This window comes from Brachionichthys hirsutus, chromosome 18, assembly GCF_040956055.1.
Source record: "Brachionichthys hirsutus isolate HB-005 chromosome 18, CSIRO-AGI_Bhir_v1, whole genome shotgun sequence".
NCBI classification, from domain to species: domain Eukaryota; kingdom Metazoa; phylum Chordata; class Actinopteri; order Lophiiformes; family Brachionichthyidae; genus Brachionichthys; species Brachionichthys hirsutus.
In genome coordinates, this window is record NC_090914.1 from 9,092,518 (window position 1) to 9,112,601 (window position 20,084).

General features: G+C 49.8%; 5 protein-coding genes across 5 annotated transcripts; 3 read left to right on the top strand and 2 right to left on the bottom strand.

Moving 5' to 3' along the window:
* Positions 1 to 1,166: 1,166 nt before the first annotated feature.
* LOC137907594 (SH2 domain-containing adapter protein F-like) lies at positions 1,167 to 4,211 on the bottom strand. The gene is made up of 8 exons (XM_068751948.1): positions 4,106 to 4,211; positions 3,339 to 3,576; positions 3,163 to 3,264; positions 2,927 to 3,080; positions 2,549 to 2,794; positions 2,332 to 2,476; positions 2,081 to 2,200; positions 1,167 to 1,983 (listed from the first exon to the last, which is right to left on the bottom strand). Exons 1-8 carry the CDS (start codon positions 4,201 to 4,203, stop codon positions 1,797 to 1,799), a joined length of 1,290 nt encoding a protein of 429 aa, XP_068608049.1. The 5' UTR covers positions 4,204 to 4,211; the 3' UTR covers positions 1,167 to 1,796.
* Positions 4,212 to 4,591: 380 nt separating this feature from the next.
* On the bottom strand, positions 4,592 to 6,584 carry yju2 (YJU2 splicing factor homolog). Its single transcript, XM_068752297.1, has 8 exons — positions 6,489 to 6,584; positions 6,160 to 6,260; positions 5,900 to 6,044; positions 5,686 to 5,820; positions 5,426 to 5,607; positions 5,201 to 5,351; positions 4,966 to 5,110; positions 4,592 to 4,886 (listed from the first exon to the last, which is right to left on the bottom strand). Exons 1-8 carry the CDS (start codon positions 6,510 to 6,512, stop codon positions 4,780 to 4,782), a joined length of 990 nt encoding a protein of 329 aa, XP_068608398.1. The 5' UTR covers positions 6,513 to 6,584; the 3' UTR covers positions 4,592 to 4,779.
* Positions 6,585 to 7,603: 1,019 nt separating this feature from the next.
* Positions 7,604 to 8,222, top strand: LOC137907895 (cocaine- and amphetamine-regulated transcript protein-like). Its single transcript, XM_068752256.1, has 3 exons — positions 7,604 to 7,738; positions 7,842 to 7,922; positions 8,115 to 8,222. Exons 1-3 carry the CDS (start codon positions 7,604 to 7,606, stop codon positions 8,220 to 8,222), a joined length of 324 nt encoding a protein of 107 aa, XP_068608357.1.
* Positions 8,223 to 8,707: 485 nt separating this feature from the next.
* Positions 8,708 to 15,194, top strand: LOC137907782 (microtubule-associated protein 1S-like). The gene is made up of 9 exons (XM_068752139.1): positions 8,708 to 8,870; positions 10,846 to 10,928; positions 11,183 to 11,320; positions 11,413 to 11,902; positions 11,998 to 12,084; positions 12,179 to 14,364; positions 14,489 to 14,597; positions 14,676 to 14,893; positions 15,039 to 15,194. The coding sequence occupies exons 1-9, from the start codon at positions 8,708 to 8,710 to the stop codon at positions 15,192 to 15,194; spliced, it is 3,630 nt and encodes a 1,209-aa protein (XP_068608240.1).
* A 1,672-nt stretch (positions 15,195 to 16,866) lies between these two features.
* On the top strand, positions 16,867 to 18,382 carry myct1b (myc target 1b). Its single transcript, XM_068752140.1, has 2 exons — positions 16,867 to 16,921; positions 17,877 to 18,382. The coding sequence occupies exons 1-2, from the start codon at positions 16,867 to 16,869 to the stop codon at positions 18,380 to 18,382; spliced, it is 561 nt and encodes a 186-aa protein (XP_068608241.1).
* The last annotated feature ends 1,702 nt before the right edge of the window (positions 18,383 to 20,084 follow it).

Below are 20,084 nucleotides of genomic sequence, written 5' to 3' on the forward strand. Positions count from 1 at the left end.
CTCCAGAGGCGGCTTCTTCCTCGGCTGAGCAAGTTGACAAATTCGTGCTGAAGCGACGGCCGTCTGTGTTGCTCTCTTCACCTGTGATCACGTTTCGGATCACGTGTCAGATCAGAATAAACGCACACGCTGAAAAGTACCGCGTGTCACTGACCGGGTCCAGCAGCGGGAGGTCCGGACGCCAACCGGCTGCAGGGGCCCGGGGCTGAGCCAGGTGGCACACCCTGCTGGACGCAACGGCCCTGAGAGCCAGGTTGCTAACCTCCCATATGGGAGAACGCCTGAAGAGAAGAGTCCAGTTTCAAGTTTGTTCTGTTTGTTCCGTCATCAGAACCTCTGGTTTGACTTACGACACTTGGGTGCAGAACTTTTTGCTTCGGCACAGCTCCAACCAGCGAGGGGTTAAGTCTGCAAACACAAATACACTGTTACCAAAAATAAATACTGCTGGGATAGGTTGGAATGCACCGGTGGGGGGGGGGTACCGGTTCCGGTTCTGGTGGAGCCGGTCGTCACCGGTGGCCGCTCATCCAGCCGGTAGACAGACCGACTGGAAAGAAAGGAAAGGAGGAGTCATCAGAGAGGAGAAGAGACAAGGAGAAGAGGAGGAGTTGGGTCAGACGTACCGGTCCGGGTGTCTGAGTCGGTTGGGTCTGGGCCGAGCGAGGTCCTGCGTCCGGGTTGTCATGGATACAGCCGAGTTGACGGGAGAGACGTCATTCCCTAAACACGGATGCACAACAATATAATGGTGACTTAATTTACTCCGATTACACGAAGGAGTACTCAGAGTACAGGTAAATACTCATATTCAGCGTGTAACTGGATTTGTCCCGGCGGGGACGTTTACCTGTCTCGTTCTCTCACGGTGACACAGACGCCTGCCGGTTGCCAGGGGTGACCCCAAGATCGTCTTTGCAGGCAGAGCGAGTGAAGCCGGCCCTCCCATGACGCCCGATATTTTCCAATCAATAACTAATAGCCAGAAGGATTGAGTGTTATATGAGGACGTGCAGGTGTCAGTTATTAGAGCTGTTTTAAAGTCTCTCACATTCTAAAACTTTATTGCTGTTAAACTAAAATTATCAGCAGCCAAAAAAATGAAGTATCAACTAGAAATGATTTGCTATTCAAATATTCGGGGGGAAAAAACACACAAGGACAATTTAAACATTTATTTTCAACATTCAAACTCTTATAAAAACAGCAGGAAATAATCTCGCAGATCTTCGTCACAAAGCTGCGTTTGCAGGAGTCGGTTGCTGCCGGAGGTCCGCGTTGCCATGACGTCATTCCTCTTTGTTCACCGCAGAGGATGCTGTGGGGCGGGGGTGGGGGGGCATCAAGTAACATTCAAAGGCCAGGGGAACTTAGAGATGTCAGCAGGTGAAACGGAGTCCAACGCCGAGACACTTTTTCTGCATTTTCTACTCGATCTAGTTTAAACTCCCGGCCTCGTACGTATTATTGGTTTTTAATAAATTATTTTAAGGATGAAAACCACCAGACAAGAATTGACGGCCTGGACGGTTGGCACCAAACAAATGAAAACACAAAACTCATCTTAATAACCGATGATTCCGAGAAGCCCCGTGGGATGAATACGCGAGAACGTCAGCGATGAAACCGTTTCACAGGCGCGGTGTTCGTAAGCGTTCACAAGCTGCCAGTGTTAAAACGGGAATCACGGCGCCGAACCGGGTCCGGAGTCCCGGGAGCAGCGCCGGCAGAACGGAAGTCAGAAGGCGTGGAGGAAAGTGTTCGGGAGCACCAGCAGGCCGGAGGGCGGCAGCGTGTCAGAGGGTCTGCACGACGACGGGATACAGCAGGGACATGTGCTCGGCCCCTCGGATCGGCAGGCGGTGGGTGGTGTAGTAGTGCACGACCTCGGGGACGGTGGGGAACGGAGGGCTGTTCTCGCCGAGCACGAAGCGCCCGTCTGCGGACTGGGCGAACTTCATGTGCATGAAGCCCTTGCAGCTCCTGGAGGAGCAGGAGGAGGAGGAGGAAGGAGGAAGGAGGAGGTAAGACTTTCTGCTCCATCATCAGAAGACTGGAAGGACGTCTCTACTTGACCCACCTGAGGGAGAGGGAGTAGTCGTTCCTGCAGGTCTGGCTCTTCCTCACCAGGTAGGAACTCTCTTTGCAGAGCGTCAGGAGGGATTCTGCCCCCGAGCGGCTCAGGGGCCCGTGGTACCACCTGGGGACCGGCAGCAGAACGCAGAACTAGAACGTTTCACTTCAATCTGGACGTCCTGCGTGACGGGAACCGGATCGGGTTCAGCAGTCCGCAACGCCAACAACGTGACGGAAATGAAATCTTGAGATTACACTTGTTTCTCCAGCGGCACAGACGGATCCACTCGCTCCCCCAGGAGAGGAGGCGCGGCGGGGTCGGCCGAGGACGGCGCACTTCCCGCGCCGGGGAACCTGGCCTGCTCCGGCTGGACTCTGGATCGCTCCCCCTCAAACTGAACTGAGGCCGGACGGGAACACGGAATGAGTTCATTTAGGAGACCCGCGAGACGCTCCTGCTAGCGATGCTAACCTGCCAGAGCTTTAGAGATGCCGTCCTTCTTCCACTCCCAGGGCTGGTCGTATTCCTCGGCCGGCCTCTCGTCATCCTGGGGCAGCTTGCTCTCCCTGCCGTCCATTGGCCCGCCATCCTCCCTCTGAGCCGGCGGCGGCGGCGGCGCTCCTCTGGGGCGACACGTCCGCTCCTCGTATGGGTTATCGTACAACTGGCCCCCGTCACCGCCCGCAGACCGGGTCGTCATCACGCCGTGTTGAAGCTCTGCACAATAGAGAATCCAACTTGAAAACGCGTGTCGAGCTGGATCGACCCGCCGGGCCGGACGCCAGAGGGAACGTTTGCGTAATGATAGTTCTAGATTTATGAAAAGAGCTTTACAAACAATAGAACAACCTGAGATGATCCTCTGGGCCTCGAATGGCTCCATGTAGCTGCGGCAGTCTGCCGGCGCCGGCCGGTTCTCCCAGCCTCTCGGGTCTGGGCGCACATCGAACGGGTCAGAGTAGTTGGTGGCGGCGTCCAGCACCGCCGGGGCGGAGGGGACGACCTGCGGGGAGGAAACGAAGACAACGTCTCAGGCGAGGGATGAGAGGAGCGCCATCAGCAAAGCCAACGAGAAAAGTTCTCACGGGTTCTTCTTGGCCCGTCGCGGGACCCAGAGGGACTTCACAGCGGCCGAACTCCTGGGAGTCCACTTTAATGAGTCGGTGCTTGGGGGACACCACCTTCACCTGGGACAGAAGCATTCCCTCTTTAGCGTTCACGTTAAAGGACGGAGAAATGACATCATCCACGCACGCCTCACCTCCACGCCGTTCGGCAGCACCGACCCAAAGGCGGGGAACGAGGGGAGGCTCGCCGTGGCGCTGCAGGGCCCGAACCCACCGCCCTGATGATGCTGGTACGGGTCCTCGAAGTCCAGCTCCTTCTGAGCTCTGTAGGCCCGCAGGAAGTCACTCTCACTGTAATCTGGCCTGGGGGGCCGGGGAGGGTCGCGTCTGGTGCCAAAGTTCAGGTAGTCCTTCAGCCACTTTGCCATGGATCTAAGAAAGGGAGCGGAAAAGGGGTGAAATGAACACAAGTCAAAAAAAAACATGCATTAACAGTGAAATAGCAGAACTGGACCCTGGACTCTACTGAAGGGATTTTAGTCTACGCCGACCAAAATTTACTTGGTAGTTAAAATGTCCCGAAATGATTTGAATTCTCTGAGAATAAAGATTTCAGCGTCGCTCAACAGGTCCAGTGAATTGTTCAGCGGCTTCGCGAGGTTACTTCTGCGGGGTTTCGGAACCGGAGGTGAACGCTAGCCACCGTGCTAAGTTAGCAAACACTGACAATAGCATGTTAGCATCGGCGGGTAAACAAAGAAGCGTTTCCGTGAGTCGCTTATTCGCAGCGGGAGGCCATCAGCAGGATTTCATGAAGAGACGGTTTCCCGGACCGGTTTCTACGCTATTCATCCAAAAAAAAGTAAAGTTTTCAGTCATTTGTTTCGGAAAACAGCTCTTTAAAGAAAGCTAGTGTGGCTAGCTAGCTAGCGTCGAAGCCGTGAGTGAAATGGTGTCCCACCTTCCTTCCCGGCATTGACGGCTTTTCGCACCGGTTTTGGTCGCTTCAGTCTGGTTATCATTCGTTTTTGACGTTACCGGGACTAAAAATGAAAACATCCGCGAAGATCGGTCCAGTTTCTAAGCCGAGAGAGGTCGGGCAGCTAATGTCAGCTGGACCAGACCATCCCCGACTGTCCGTGAACGCAACACTCAAGGGGGAGGTGGGATGTTTTTGGTCGTGGGATGTTCAAGCTTCATCTTAATCCTTTGTCTCGATGATGCACTCCCAGTGAATAATGACATCAAAGTTATTCACCTTAAAGCAGCAGATCGATCTAATAGGATTTATTTCTTTTTTAAGATATTAAGTTACTGGTAAGAGAATATCCAAGACAGAGCTAATGCTATAAAAGCTTATAAATGAATCATCTGCACGGCGGTGAGGGTACGAAGCGGCTCAAGCTGTCATCCTATGTTACAATTAAAAATAAGACATTGACAGTCACAAAGAGGTATTTTATTAAACCATAAAATATACAACAGATAGTCTCCCAAGAAATCCTGGTAACAGACTGACTGACTCATCAGTTTTTATGTCAGGGAGAGAGCTCCACGAACGGGTTAATGTGATTCCCGCTCATTATTTAAACAAATGCGAGTCCCTGGAATCAGAATCGATCCGCGCGGATCTTCTCATTCGGTGCCGCTGCTGTCGCTGTCCGAATACGCCCCCAACAGACTGAGAGACGACGGAACGTTTTGTGTGGCGACTGCTTTAGAGGTGGAGTCAAGCGTAGAATCTGTAAGAGAGGACCAACGATGATTCCTGATCGAGAGCAAACTCGATCAATCGGCGGCAGGGGTGTAATGGCGGCTCACCTGTTTGTGACACGGGACCAGCCTTCATCGCTGCTGGTTTCCTTCGCACCACCAGAGCCCCCAGTGCCCGTCCTCCACCCAGCGTCCCCACGCTCCTCTCCCAGCTCTCCACCTTGGCCCTCTTTGCTCCTCCAGCTGAGCTTCCCTGCAAAGAGCGGGAGGAAATCCAGATTCCAGATTCTTTATTGAGTTTTTATTGGACACACGGCCGTTCACCACGACTGGTCGAACATACCTGCGTCTCTGCAGGTGCGTCAGGGGCGAGGATGTCCGTTGGGTTGTCCGTGCTGCACATCGTTGACTTGGAGCTGCTGCTTTGCTCCTTCTCCTCCTCCTCCGAGTCAGAGTCTCTGAGTCTCTTTACCAGAGCGCGATCCAACATCTCTCTGAGAAGCAAAGCAGTCCGTTTTTTTTTTTTTTAAAGCTCACGCGATTCACACTTTGAACCTTCCTCACTCACTTTGTCTCGCGCTCATCCTCTTCTTTCGCCCTTTCCCTCTCCGCCCTCTCCAGGTCTCTGTACCGGTCGATCATCCCCTCAAAGTCCACCTGGGCCTGCCTCTGGTTCAGCTCCTTCAGCTCCTGGAGATTCTCCAGAACCTCCATCTCCATCTTGGAATCCTTTGTGCGGTTCTCCAACACCTGGAAGAGGATTGGGAATTCATCCGTCTTCATTTGTCCTCCAATTTAAAGTAATAACTCCACATTGACGTCACCGACCTTCATGGGGTTGTTCAGTTCCTCGTCCTCCCTCTCCTGCTGGATTCTCTGCTCTTCCTCCTCCATAAGCTTCTCCGCCTGGAAGTTTCTCGTTGCGCCGTGTTCCATGGCGTAGTCTGTGTTTTCTGGGTCAGTCTGTACTCACAATAGGAGGAAAGACAGTTTAGCATCACAGATGCGGTTGGGCTTTCGTGTTTGCATGAAAAACTCTCACCTTGAACGTAATCTCAGCCAGACATCGAGTGCATTTGATGTAGAAACGGAAGATGGGCAGCCCCATGTACAGCTGGTTCTGAACGGTCTCTTTGCGTGCATTGAACTTCTTCCCCTTGTAGATGTACTCGCCGCATGTTTTACACCTGCGAGCAACCAGTCACGGTGATGACGCCATGATGTCGCTTATGACTGTGTAGTAAATAGTTGACTAGTGGAAGTAAAGCATGCTACAGGATGAATAACCAGTAGATGACATACCTCATATTGAAGGGAGCCATCAATCTCACCACATACTGCCGATCTTTAGGGAGTTTAAGTTTTGGGATTTTGGCTGGATCGAAATCCGGAGGGTAGTATTTCTGCGGGACGTGAAACAGCGATGAAACTAACAGCAACGAATGCAGTAATGGTGATAGATTTCGATGAGCAGCTTTAATAAACCCAATCCAGTGTTCACTACACGGAACTTTAAATGTTGTGATTCGATTTAGCTTCTAAACTAGCATTAGCCCGCTTGTTTTATTACACAGCTGGTACGCTACGACGATTTTAAATGTTGCGTAAACCCTCAGCGCCCGCATACTTACATTAAGCACTTTTCTTTCGGACATTGTCGCCTTTACTACAAATACGACACGGAAAAATGAATCGTTAGCTAAAGTAAAATGTAACTCCGCACTGCTCAAGCTAGCTGTTTACAACGAACTTCCGGCAATGGCATTCCTTATTTGTACAGCGCTGCATGAGCTACTGCGCCCCCAGTGGAAGGGAGGAGTAACAGCAGGCATAAAGCCACAATGAAGCGACATTATTATCACATCATAAACAGATAAATATAAAGTAATAAAAGTAGACATTGTTTAATACGTTTATCATTGGAAGTATTTAATCTATCTTGTCTGAAACACTGTAAGAAATGTGCATTTAAAGTAAAGAGCTATCACCATGGTTATCAGTAGGTATGTTTACTGTAATTTAGATTTAATCATAGCATCAATACATTATAATGGAAAGTATTATTTTGGCAAATCATTTATTTCACTCAACTTTAAATATTCACCAGGTGTCCCTTTTCCCCATGGAGATTGTGAACAAAGCAGAGGAATGGTCTCCGAGGCGTAACAAGAATTGTCAAACAGCTGGCTGAGGTGTGGACGAGGTTATTCCTACAAAAGGAAATTAGATTCTCATTACAAATTGGTGTCAATGTGGGTTAACCTGAAATCTGATTTAACATTTATTGAACAGTGAAGATTAGTAAGCATGGAAGGAAGGTTTACTCTCATGCATCTAAAGAGCATGGTGTCATGTTTTTGATCAAACTGCTGCGCCCTCTCTCTTGGGTGCCAGCTTCGTGTGTTTTTAAGGCAGGTTCACGTCAGAACGTGAAATGTTGTTCAAAATACAATATATTACAGTAAGATTATAAACATTTGGCATTTGACACTCATTCAAGGAGCAAATACATTTTCAGAAATGTTTAATGCAATGTAAGCCCACCTTTAGCCATCATCCCATCGGGTCCCTTCCTGTGATTATCCCGGGGACACAGAGGTGCTGAGCGGGGTCACCCGTGTCAACGATGGCCATGAATATTTCAGAGGCCTGCTGCTGTTTAGTGCCTATAAAAAGGAGGTCAGTATCCAGGACACATCCACACGTTTCCCATCCTCAGCAGATCTCCTGCTCCTCTTTCAGCACCATGCTCAGCGTCAGAGCTCTCCTCCTCGCGGCCACCTGCTGTTGCGCCTTCCTGTGGCTCGGACGCGCAGATGACTCCTCTCTGGAGACGCGCTCCTCGGATTTCACCCTGAAAACTCAACAGGAGAAAGAACTGGTGAGGCAACATCGATGTGAAATGTTTCCGCTGAGGGATAAACTCATGCAGGATAAACGTTAAAACTCAGGTCGACCTTTGTTTTAATCGCTTTTCTCCACAGATTGACGCGTTGCAAGAAGTTCTGGAGAAGCTGAGGAGCAAAGAGATGCCCTTAGAGAAAAGGCTTGGCTGGCTGCCTTCGGTAGGTGCACCTGATTGGAAATCATTAAAGTAGTTTGTAATTTTTTATATCTGCTTAAAAAAAAATGCTTAGAAGTTGATAAATTAAAAAAAAGGCTAAATATCTAACTTTTCTAATGCATTTTATTTTTGAAAGTAAATCTACAACCTAAATCTGTATTTTAATGAATGTATCTCGCTTTCTACGTTTCAGTGTGACGCAGGGGAGCCGTGCGCCGTGCGTAAAGGTGCGCGTATCGGCACGCTGTGCAGCTGTCCCCGAGGAACTTCCTGCAACTTTTACGTTCTCAAATGTTTGTGAAGGAAAACAAACACGCAGTTGTTAATCGGTCATGACAGAAATCATAAGAAGGGTGTAACACGTGATTAATAAAGGGCACGTTTTTATTTAATAAACTTGGTGAAGGTTTAAAAAATATATATTTTAATGTACTTATTTGCGCCTCAGTTTTTTCCGTTGATCCTGGAGTGAAATTATCTGTGGAGATTCTCTTTCATCCAGATCATGCATGGCAGCAATTATTTCGAAACACATTTGTAATATAATGAACTAAATAAATCAGTTAAACTCACGTGTCTGTGTCTGTTTTTTGTAATTCCCCACAAACATTTATTGGTAATTTCCTCCCCCAACAAATTAATAAAACACTTAAGGGACGACCATAAAGAACAACACATCGATTCCTTTTGCCACGCGTCATCAATAATTCATCCTCTTCCCACACGCTCACTGCGCCAGATGTCATCTCCCGGTAATAAAAGGCGCATCACAGTCAAGTTTCCAACATGGCGTCCAGCCGGGTCCTGGGGAGGGAGGTCCAGAAGCAGCCGAGACGACCCGCGACCGCAACCCTCGACTTCTGCCTCCACAGATACTCGCTGCTCATCGTCATCGGACGGAGCGCTCACTGCGCACAGACGCGTCTCATCCGCGGGGAGACTGAACGAGGTACGTTTGTTCCGTTCGCGTAAAAAAGAAAAAAAAAAGAAAAGATCAATCCCACCCGGTTCTTTTCACCTGAATCATCAGCGGTGATGCTAAACTGACCGCTGCAGCATTTATGGGCTCTCATCCAGCCGAACAGACCGAGGATGCGTCATCTGGCGGGACACCAGCTTCGGGCGCGTCGCCTCATCCCACGGGGCGCGTCGTAATTAAAACCCGCGTGGAGCTGGTGGTTTGTTCTCAGTATTATTTTGTCAGGGGGGGGCGGTCGTGGGGAAATTTGTCTGTGAAAAGATTCATTCAACACAAAACCGTGAAGCTTTGCGTGGAGACGGGAGGCATGACGCAGGGCGGTGTTGTTTATGTTAAAACTGGATGATGAATTAATAATAAAGGGAATGCGAGGACAGGCAGAATGAAATAAAGATAGATTTATTATCAGCTGGTGGAACCTGCCTCCTCCAGAATGGCACTTTGGAAACATCCATCTTGAGATAAGAGTAAAAATCAACGATCCAAAGACGTGAACCCGATGCTCTCATCATTCTGTTGTATTTATTGGGTCGCATTTGATCCTTGTGAAGGATCTTGGGTCTGAAAACACATTTAAATTGTTTTTTTTAAACTGAAGATGAAATGTTTTATGTCACGAATCTCTTGCTGATCCTCTATAATAAAAAAAAAAGACCCAATGATTGGGGTGGTGACATCACCCCCAGTTCTGCAGCGACTCTGACTCCACGGTGCGCCACCGTTCTAGGATGACGTCATCGGGAGGTTGTGCCGGTCCGTACGGAGTTGGATTACTGCCAGAATCACAACACATGGGGTGGACACTGATGACCGATAGGGCCGCGGTTTCAGCCGACAGGTTTAAAGTGTAAATAGTTTGCAGTTGGTCCACCATGTGATCGTTTGTCCTTCCTGTCTCCAGGGATACGATCATGGGATGTCAGCTTAAAGTCCTGTAACCTAAACGTCTTTCTGCAAGAGTTTCTTTCCCATCACACGGCATCTTTTAAAGGAACAGGTAAGTTGATTCGGCTCCTTCTCCAAGTCCCTCGGCCCTTTATCGCTCAGGAAGCCCTGTCTCCATGGTAACCCCTCGTTTCGCCAGTCGATGCTCAAGGAAGGAAGGAAGGAAGGAAAGTGCAGAGGCATTTGGATGTTTGTCAAACATGGGTGGGCCTTTTTTGGAGAGAACATAATAAGAACTTGCTGACGTATCAGCTTCCTTCATGTGCACATTTTAGCATTTTAGCATGCAGAGCCGAAGCCTCGCCAGGAAAATGGTGACAAGGCTGACAAACATCAGACTCAGAGGGCCGTGCTGCAGCCGAGCTGACGCCAAGCGGCGAGAACCAGAACCGACAAACCTCCATGTACGGAGGACAAAATAACAGCCAGGAAGGCTTTATTATTCTGGATGTGACATTTTGAAGGACGGGAAAGATCACAGCTTGACATTCAAACTTTCCACAGAGTCAGGGTGAATGAATTGATGCTTAACGCAAAATAAATCACAAACAAGAAACAAGGAAACGGCAGCATAAAAATCAGGGCATTATTTATATCTATATAACAACCGTTTCTAAACTGGGCCCGAGTGTTTCTGAATCCACAGAGACAACAACACAACAACACCCTGAGAGGTTTCGATGCAGTCAGGGGTGTTCTGCAGTAATGCAGTGACCTCATTTTCGTCTCTAAAGTCGCTTTATTTGGGATCTGCGTTCTCCGGCGTCACCTCTCATCCTCCCTGACTCAGCTTTTCCATTTCCTTCCTCAATCTGCCGCCAGGTTCCCTTTCTCCGGGACTTCTCCTGAGTTCCCTTCCTGTTTGCCTCCTCCCTCCCTCCCTCTCTCAGAAGGAGAGGAGGGAGTCAGAGTGCTCCTTCATCTCCTACCCCCCCCCCCCCCCCATCTCTCCTGGGCTGACCTGCTCTTTCTATTCTCTGTTTTCTCTCTGCGTCTTCAGGGCAGAAGTGTCTTCGCCACTGTACCAGAGTGTTGGATGCTCAGGTGCTGATCAGTCCGTCCCAGGATCAGGTCCATTCAGAGGTGAGGACATGAATCCTGGAGGTGGAAGCTGGTGGAACAAGCCGGGGGATTGTAGAAATGCACCGGAACAAATATCCTGATCTTAATTTATATTAATGACAGATTTCATAAGAATTAAAACTATGAAAACACAAAATTCTTCTTTATTTTCCACTCGCTCCCCCCCCTTTTTTTCCAAATTTCTTTTAAGTGTGGAATTTGGAGGTATAATTGTAACATCACAAAAGGATTAATGGCTCTCTGTTGCCGGGCAGGTTTCGGCGCTGTTGTCCAGGGAATCGGCGTTTAAGCTGCTGATCTTGGCCGGCGAGAGTTTGGAGGAGAGCGGAGAGCTGCTGTTTGACAGGGGGCTGTTCTCACCTCTCCACCTGAAGCGACTCCTGACGGCGCAGGTAAGACGGCGTCTCGCTCCGCCTCCAGAGGCAACCTTCATCCCGTGATGACGTCATAATTATATACTGCTGACGAAGTGTTCTGTCTTTAGTTCTTTGAGCGAGAGTTCTCAGAGTCCTCCAAAGTCCATCTCACCCTCCGCTGTCCCGACACCGACCGGTGGAGGGAGACGCTGTTGGGGACCCAGCCCCCCCGGGGTCCCATCACCCTGCACATCAACCCCCCAGAGGTGCTGCCAGCCATGGAGGCCCTGGGGGAATTCACTTCCCTCGTCTCGGGCACCGTTTCCCCTCCGTCTCCGTTTGACCTTCTGCAGCCTCCCACCACCGTGGGGTTTCTCAAGCTGTCCCGCCCCTGCTGCTACGTCTTCCCCGCCGGCCGTGGCGACTGTGCCTTCTTTGCCGTCAGCGGTTTCACGGTGCTGATCGACGGTGGCTCAGACTCTCAGGCCTGTTTCTGGAAGCTGGTCCGCCACCTCGACCGGGTTGACGCGGTTTTGCTGACACATATCGGGACAGAGAACCTCCCCGGGGTCAACGCTTTCCTGGAGAGGAAGGTGGCGGAACTGGAACTGAGCTCTGGTATCAAAAGTAAGGAATCATTATTCACACAACTCCATATCCCGAGATCCTCGGGATTTGGATTTCTTACCCAAAGTTCTTTTCCCTTTGAGCAGATGACGGGTCAAAAAGGCTCATCTCCCCAGAGCTGGGCGTTGTGTTCTTTAACGCCCCCAGCAGGCTGCAGATGGAAACGGAGCCTTGTGAGTGATGCACAAAACATTTTGTCCAGTCCTGTGCAGCCTGACGTTGTTTTTTTTGCCCACGTTCGTCTCAAGTTTTCCTTCTTTCTCTCAGGTGTGGACGGCGTGCTGAAGAGCAAACACCAGGCGGCACTCACTGTGCAGTTATTAAAGAAGTTAGATATTCGACCTCAGCCATTGTTTCGACCGCAGGGGGTCTGTATTGAACCACTGACCCTGTTCCAGAAGATGGGCGTGGGGCAGTTGGATTTATACGTCCTCAACCCCAGCAAGGATAGCCAGGAGTATCACACATTCATGCAGAGCTGGCCTGATGCAGTGTCATCAGCATCCAAAACCCAAACCCTCCCTATCCCTGTCCTGGCGTCAGTGTCCGCCCTGCTCGTCTGGCACCCGGCGTGCCCCCAGGAGAAGGTGGTCAGGGTTCTGTTTCCGGGCGTTACCCCACAGGCCAAACTGCTGCAGGGGCTGGAGAAGCTGAAGGGACTGGCCTTCCTACAGAAACCCACTGTGACCGCCGGGGACCTGGAGAAGATGGGGGAGGACAAGAAGACCAGATGGACAGATAGCCAGGACAGCGGGAAGTCTCGGGGGACAGAGGGGAAGGATCTCCTGGTGAAGGAAAAAGGAAAAGTCATAAATGGAGTCGCTACAAGAATCAAAGAGACTGCAGTGAAGCAGAAAGCACCATCTTCAGAGAACACTCCAAAGACAGGAGGAAAGAAGGAGGGGAAAAGGGATGCTCTACCGCCCAAACCAAAGAATGAGAATAAAATTAAGCTCCAAAAGGAGGCTAAAAATGACTCCAAAACAAGGAAGCCATCGGGAAAGGAGACAAAAAATGACAAGAAGATGAAAATGGAAAGGCAAAAGGGCAACTCACAAAAACACGATGTTAGGACAACGTCGGAGAGTTTTGATGCCAAACCGCAGAATCAAAAGACATCTGAGAACCCCTGTGGCTCCAAAATGTCCACACCGGAGGACATGACTGCTGATTTTCTCAGGCTTCAAGAGGAAACTATGGCAAAGATGGAAACGACAGATGAAGCAAAGGGAAGCGAAGACAGCAGTGATAAAGAGCAACACGTTGCTCTGACAACTGGAAGGGAAGCAGCCCCGCCTCGAAATGTTCCCAAGCCGGTCAACGTCGTGGGATTTCCTTCTCCCTTAAGCAAGACGCCAACGACTAAGCACTCCGTCCAGCTCGACCTAACCCCAACGGAATTCACCCTCCTGGACGGAGCTTTGAGGAGCAGCCCTCCTTCCAGATCCTCTCCAGACAACCCGGCCCTGGCTAGCCTCGGCGAGGAGAACGTAGAGCCCGACTCACGGGATTCGCGGCCCAACAGCGCTGGCCACACCCCTTACTGTCTGTCTCCAGATGACGTGTGGTGCAACAGGGCCTCTCTCAGCAGGTTACCGGCCCATACGGGCAGCTTAGAGTCCTCTGACGGATCATCCAAGCAAAGCGACAGCCAGCCATGCCAACCCAGAAGCACTCAAGAGAGCCACGGAGCCTCCAGAGACAAGCACCTCAGCGTCCTTTCTCTGGGGACATTTAAAGAAGGCTCTTCAGACCCCTCCCCGTCTCTCGCCACCACCACCACCACCACACACTCCATGCCAGCAGAGGTGAGTTCACCTCAGTCAACGGAAGTGGACGAGTCCTTGTCCATGTCCTTAGAGCAGGGACCGGCCATTATGAGCCAAAGAGAAGGGGATGAGAGTGTTCATCACTCCAACTCCAGCGGCGGTCATACGATGGGGGTGTCCTTACCAATGAGGAACCATCTGAGACCTTCAGGACAGGCTTCCGAGATGTGGCGCCCTCCGGCGCCGAACACACTTCACTCTGAGGTGTCGGCCCACGATGTGGATCTTTGTCTGGTCTCTCCTTGCGAGTTCAAGCATCTTAGGCCAGCAGACTCCGGCTCAGGTGCAGGCAAGTCCTTTGATCCACAGCATCACCACAACAACAAAGCAAAGGATGCATCGCCCAGCGAGTCGTATCCCCGGGCGTGCGTGGAAGACTGCCCGTCTACAACGGTAGACGGCGCTCTGGACTCTGACGATGAGTCGTGCAGTGAGCCGTCCAACTCCCCCCACGACTTCTGCACCGGTCCGGGTCTGCCCCGGGACCCTCTTCCGATCCCAGCCAGGGACAGTCCGCCCTTGCCTCCACATCCGGACACAGCCATGCCTGTCCCCCAGTCTGACTCTGGCAATCACGGGAAGAGAGTCAAAGCCGCCGGGACGCAAGGGAAGAAATTATCAACGGTCAGTTTGTTTAAAAGGAAATGACAAATTTAAATCTGTAAATAAACAGAAAAGAAGTTGCTCAAATGACAAGAAAACTATTTTGGGTACTGTTAATCTGACCAAAACCTTCATTTAACCTCAGGTAGTCGAAGCCTCCCAGAGATCCGGGTCAGGGAAAACCAGGAACGTATCCTCAGCTCGGACCGCTTCCTTCAACGCTCGCTCAGCGGCAACAAAATCACCCCATCAAGGTAGGAGACGCAAAATACAACTGCCATGAACTACTGTCCGCTGCTTCTGGTCCCATGCTGCCGTCCCTCCCGTCTCAGGCTCCAAGCCGTCCTCTGCCGGGGACGCCAGCGTCTACGTCGACCTGGCCTACGTTCCCTCCGGAGCCGCCTCTCCGACGATCAACGCGGACTTCTTCAAATGCATTCACTCCTCGTGTTACATCATCAGCGGCCACAGTCCCGAGAGGGAGGGAGCCCTGAGGCGTTCGCTGGACGCGCTGCTGGACAGTAAGGCGTCCTGGCCGGATGCGATGCAGGTTTGTGATACAGACGGTATCGTTAAATGTGAGAAAGTCCAAAGTTGGGAAAGAGAGCCCAAAATATTTATTATCCGCCACCACGAATCGATTGAGGAAGATTCTGGGTGATCTGTAAATGAAGGATGTTCCTCCACGTCCACAGGTGACGGTGATTCCCACTTTTGAATCGGCGCCGATGCAGGAGTGGTACCAGCAGACTCTGGGCCGACAGAAGGAGCTGGGCATCACGGTGCTGGGCTCCAACAGCACCGTCGCCATGCAGGACGAGACCTTTCCCGCCTGCAAGATCGAGTTTTAAGACCTTCGGATGACGCAGCCTCTTTCTGCATGAGCACTAATGAATGTGGAATGACGCAGGACGTTGACCCCCCCCCCCCCTCACCCTGCATTTCTTTTTATCCAGAGAGGACAGGCATTCCTGTGGTTGTGCATGATTTGTTTGTTGATCACACACCGGCTGCGAGGTTGAAACCTCTGCCCGGGCTGTGAACACGCGGAACCCGGTGAACTCCGATGCCCATGCTGGGCTGCTACGTGTCCGCGCTGCTGATGGAATGCGTTTGGCTGCTTTTCGTGCAACATTGATGTAGTTCTAATAAATCCAACGACTCCACACACTCTCACGTGACACTCCTGCCGTCTGACGGCACCTGAATGCGTCTTTTGCACCGTCTCGATCACCGCATTTGGAATAAGATGTCCAACGTTTGTGCCTCTGATGGATCTCATTCACATTGTGATCAGGTGTTCGCTGTGAGCGCTTTACGTACAGACGTGCGTTGTAACTATCGCGCCCCGCGCGTCTTCACTGAGACAGATCTGAGTCAATCAATCATCCTATTAAGTGCGGAGGCCATTTGTAATCGATCAACGGCATTTAAAAAATGCACCAATCAGGATTCAGCGGATGCTGTTGTAGATATTCTCTTCTTATCTGAGTCTGTAACTTTAGGTGGATGGGATTTAATCTGACTGTAGATATGCAGATACGACTGTAGTTTTCATTTCCGAGCAAAACAACACACTCATGTCATTTCGATATAATTAGAGTAACTATAACAAAGTAATTCATTAGTTCTTATTTAAACTCAACTAACTAAAGTCACTCAGTATCTATTTATATGCTTTTGATTTCTGATGAGGTGACAAAAGATAATAAAATATTTATCTCATAAAATGAGTTGTTCTCATTTTTGTTGTCGTCAGTTGCGTGTCTCACCAGGTGACAGGAATATTAACACTGATGGGAAACACACAAATATTCTACAAAACGAGATTTTTTAGTGCTGATTTATGTGAATTTCCCCATTTATTTCAAACAAATTTATAATTAAAAAATTCCTGTGATTGACTTCATAGCCAGCACATCAGCGCCACCCAGTGGAACCTGTGGACCCCCCCATCAAGGCCTCTGCATTGGGATTTGCCAGAAAGGTAAATTATTTCCTTCATCCTTTTGCATCAGATTTACTTAGATTCGTGAAGGTAATAATTATGTCTTTATATTTAAATACGTCGTCGGGTTTGGAGACTCAGAGCAGCAGCGAAGCGGGAACAGATCAACACAATAGAAGGAAATCCCCACAGAAACTCTCAGCTTGATGGTCTGCAGACTCCAGAGAAAGCAGGGAGTATTATGGTTTAGATCCAGACACCTTATTTTAATCTTTTTGAATTGTTTTTATTCAACCACATCAAGCAAAACAAATGAGTTTTCCAGCTGGAGGAGAAGCCATTGTTGTAAAGTATTGATCCATGAGGAAATGATGCAAAAGGAAACAGCCCTGCTTCCCCCAGTGCAATGTCCCACACTGATAAGCAATGCACTTGCTAATTTTAAAGCCTCGGAGGGGAAGGAAGCATGACAGCAAAGTTTCCGCTAACCAAGGAGGGGAAAAAAAGACAATCGTGGAAAAAGCTCAGTTGGTCTGGAGTCCGGGAGGAACCCGACGCCGGCGCTTGGTGGAGTAATGGCTCACAACGAAACACATCCACTTCTGGAGATACTAAAATCATTTCACCTCGGTGAGCGATTCAGTTTTTGTTTCTCGTGACTTTCCGTGCTTCTAAAACTTCTTACACTTTGGATGGCAACGGCAGCCAAATTTGACGCCGTCGGTTCTCCATGGTCAAAACGTTCCTTTACTTGAGTTAAACGTGAGGATTTGTCAATCCAAATTTGTAGCTAATGTTTTTCTTACACCTATTTTTCATCTCTTGCATTCTTTTAAAATCATTTTCAATAGGGGCCTCATGCATCAAGACTTGCGTGGATTTCCTACTGAAACATGGCGTACGCACAAAAAAACAAACCCGGATGTATGAAACTGTGCGTACGCGCGTGAATCCAAGCACATTTCCTTCCTACATCCCAATCAACGTGGAATCGAGCGCACATGTTGGAGTAGCGAACCCCGCCCTGTCCAACCTCATTTACATACGCAAATCATATGTAAATGAGCCCTGCACCTGAGGTTCCCACGTCGGCGCGACCAGAAAATGAAACGAAAGGATGAGTCAGGCCGGGAATAAGAGAAACTTCACCGAGAGGGAGTTGGGGACGCTTTTAACTGAAGTGGAGGCGCGCAAAAATACACAGTTTGGTTCTCTGTCCTCCGGTATAAGCAGTACGCGCGACGGGAGCGTGCGTAAGGCCGATTAACTATGACAATCACACACTTTACGCACAGGGTTATTAGCGTGAGTTCTTTGCACACAGAGACAATCAGGGGCTCGTTGGAAAGGTCTGAAGCTGTAGTTTAACCAGCACGTCACTAACTTTAACCACTGACTAGTAGTGATGCTGTGAAGACGGGACAGTGACTTGAATGAATGAATATCTTGGAACGCCGGCTCTGTTCATTGTTCATGTTTCTCTGACATTTATTTAATAGATCAGTTCCCCAGCTTCACCTCTAAGTGTTGCCAAAGGGCCGACAGCTGGAGAAACTCAACTTTTCTGACAGTTGTTCCTTTCCAGGCGACGTGATTCTGGCCTTCTGCTTGTCTGTGCTGGTGGGCCTGTTACTGGGAGCTCTGGTCTACGTCCTTCTGACCTGGGCGGCCAGGCGCCGGGCCACCGCCACGATCACCTGCAGGCGCTCGAATAAGAAATCCGGTTCTTCACAAACAAACGACCCCATGATCAACCTGATGGGCCGCTACCGAAGCACCTTTCTGAGCGTTTACCGACAGCCCTCCCTGGAGCCGGTGGGCCCCCTGGGGAGTAAACCCGGATTAGAGACCTCCACCTTTCGCCCAACACCCAAGAGGAGCAGGGCCGCCTTGGACATGGGGGAGGACACTCAGGTCGCCATGCCTGACAACACAGCCGCTTCAAGCTCCTCAGACTCGGCGTCTCTGGTGCCAAACAAGAGGCACTCCTTCTGGTTGGGCAACAACGGACTGAAAGGTTTCCTCCCATCGCAGACGCCGCCTCCTGCATATGACAGCGTCATCCATGCGTTTGAGGAGACCTGCGCCTGAAACGGCCCCACGCAAATACAACAAGAACTGAAAGTTTCCTGCTCTTCATTAGGGGCAACATCCTCATCATCACCACTGGATTAATATCCTCCTCCCCGGAGGTTATACCTTCATGTCTGTTTGTCTCTTAGCAAATTCACACAAATAATACCTGATGGGCTTTTACAAAACTTCATGGGAAAGGAGGAAATCTTACATTTGGGAGTGGCTCTGAATAAGGACGCGGATCCCGGGGGGGTTTTCACTTCCCTTTGACTTCGTCAGACGTCTGCTTGTGGCTTCTTATGATGTAGAGGCTTAATTTGATTATTTTAATAAGTGGAATTTGGATCTCGTGACCCACGATGTGCTTCATAGTTTTGTGTGAAAGTGGAATCAGTTGATGAATAAAATGGTGTGGAATGAGTAGATCCATTTAAAATAGTTTTACCCACTATAACTCTGTTGCTGACCATTATTTAACATTGTTCAAATAAGAAATGGTCAATTTTTCAAAAGAACATATAAAAGTAAACAGATCAGGATTAATCCGGTCTGGACTTGCTTGTTGCACTTTTGGTTTGTGATTAAACAAACATTTGAAAAGAAACTCTCAGTCTTGTTTGTCTTTTTATCATTATTATTATTATAAATCTGATGTAAAAAAAGTAAGACCAGTGTTTCTCTAAATTCACAAGACTAGAATAAACCAGATTTGATTGGACTTGCCCGTGATACGTCACATTAAGGTCAGAGACGTCACCCTGCATGAGAACGAGTCGCTGTGTGGTTGCCATTCTGGAAGAAACCCCCCTTTGAGGAGGCGCGTCCAGCTGATTCTAGTCGCCTTTGTGCCAGACTCCATTCAGGAATGGGTTGTTTTTGAATCACACTAAACGCACTGACCCCGGTCTATGATTGACGGGCGTGTTAAATGCATTTCTGTCTCCTTCGTACCAAGACGTGCGGCTCGGCTCTATTCTTCTCCGTGTTTCCGGCGTCATGGCAACCCGTATTAAAGAGACCAACCCCAAAGTGCGCCAGCGGAAAAAGCGCCTGGCGGACACGACCGCTCTGTGCGCCGACTGCGTCTGGATCAGCGGCGGTGACAGGTGCGTAATGCCGCGCCTTATATACCATGAATAACATATCTGATTAAGGCGCCTGCTTCATCTTCCTCTGCAGCTCTTTGATCTCGTCAGAACCATTTCCGCTGGGAGACGCTGTGTGAACTGATGAGACCTTCACAGAGGAGATGATCGGTTTTATGTTTTTACCGGATGCTCCGTATGTTCATTAAATTCCGCTGAAAGCGTTTAACGGCGTCCGTCATGCAGGGACTGGTAGTTCATTTTGGCTGGCTGCTCAGTGCTTGACGTAGAATAGGAGGACTGATCCAGTACCCATGGAGACCGAGAGCGCTCTGGTCTCCAATGCGGTGTTCCTGTTGCACCGAGAAGCTATTTAAAGCCAGATCCACCTCGCTTCCTCTTTACCTGTTGACTTATTTTTTTATTTGCCCTCTTCTTCTCTGCAGGATTGCACGGCTCTCTCCAGCAGACATGGCGTGGACCCACCGTCCTCAAAGACCTCCACCTCATTGAAGGTGCAGAGCCGCTCGCTTCACCTGGATGTGCAGAGATGGACAGCGTCTGTCTGGGTGGTGCGTTTGACTTCCCCTTGGATTGTGCTGGATGCACCGAGAGCAGAGCGGCCGCCACCC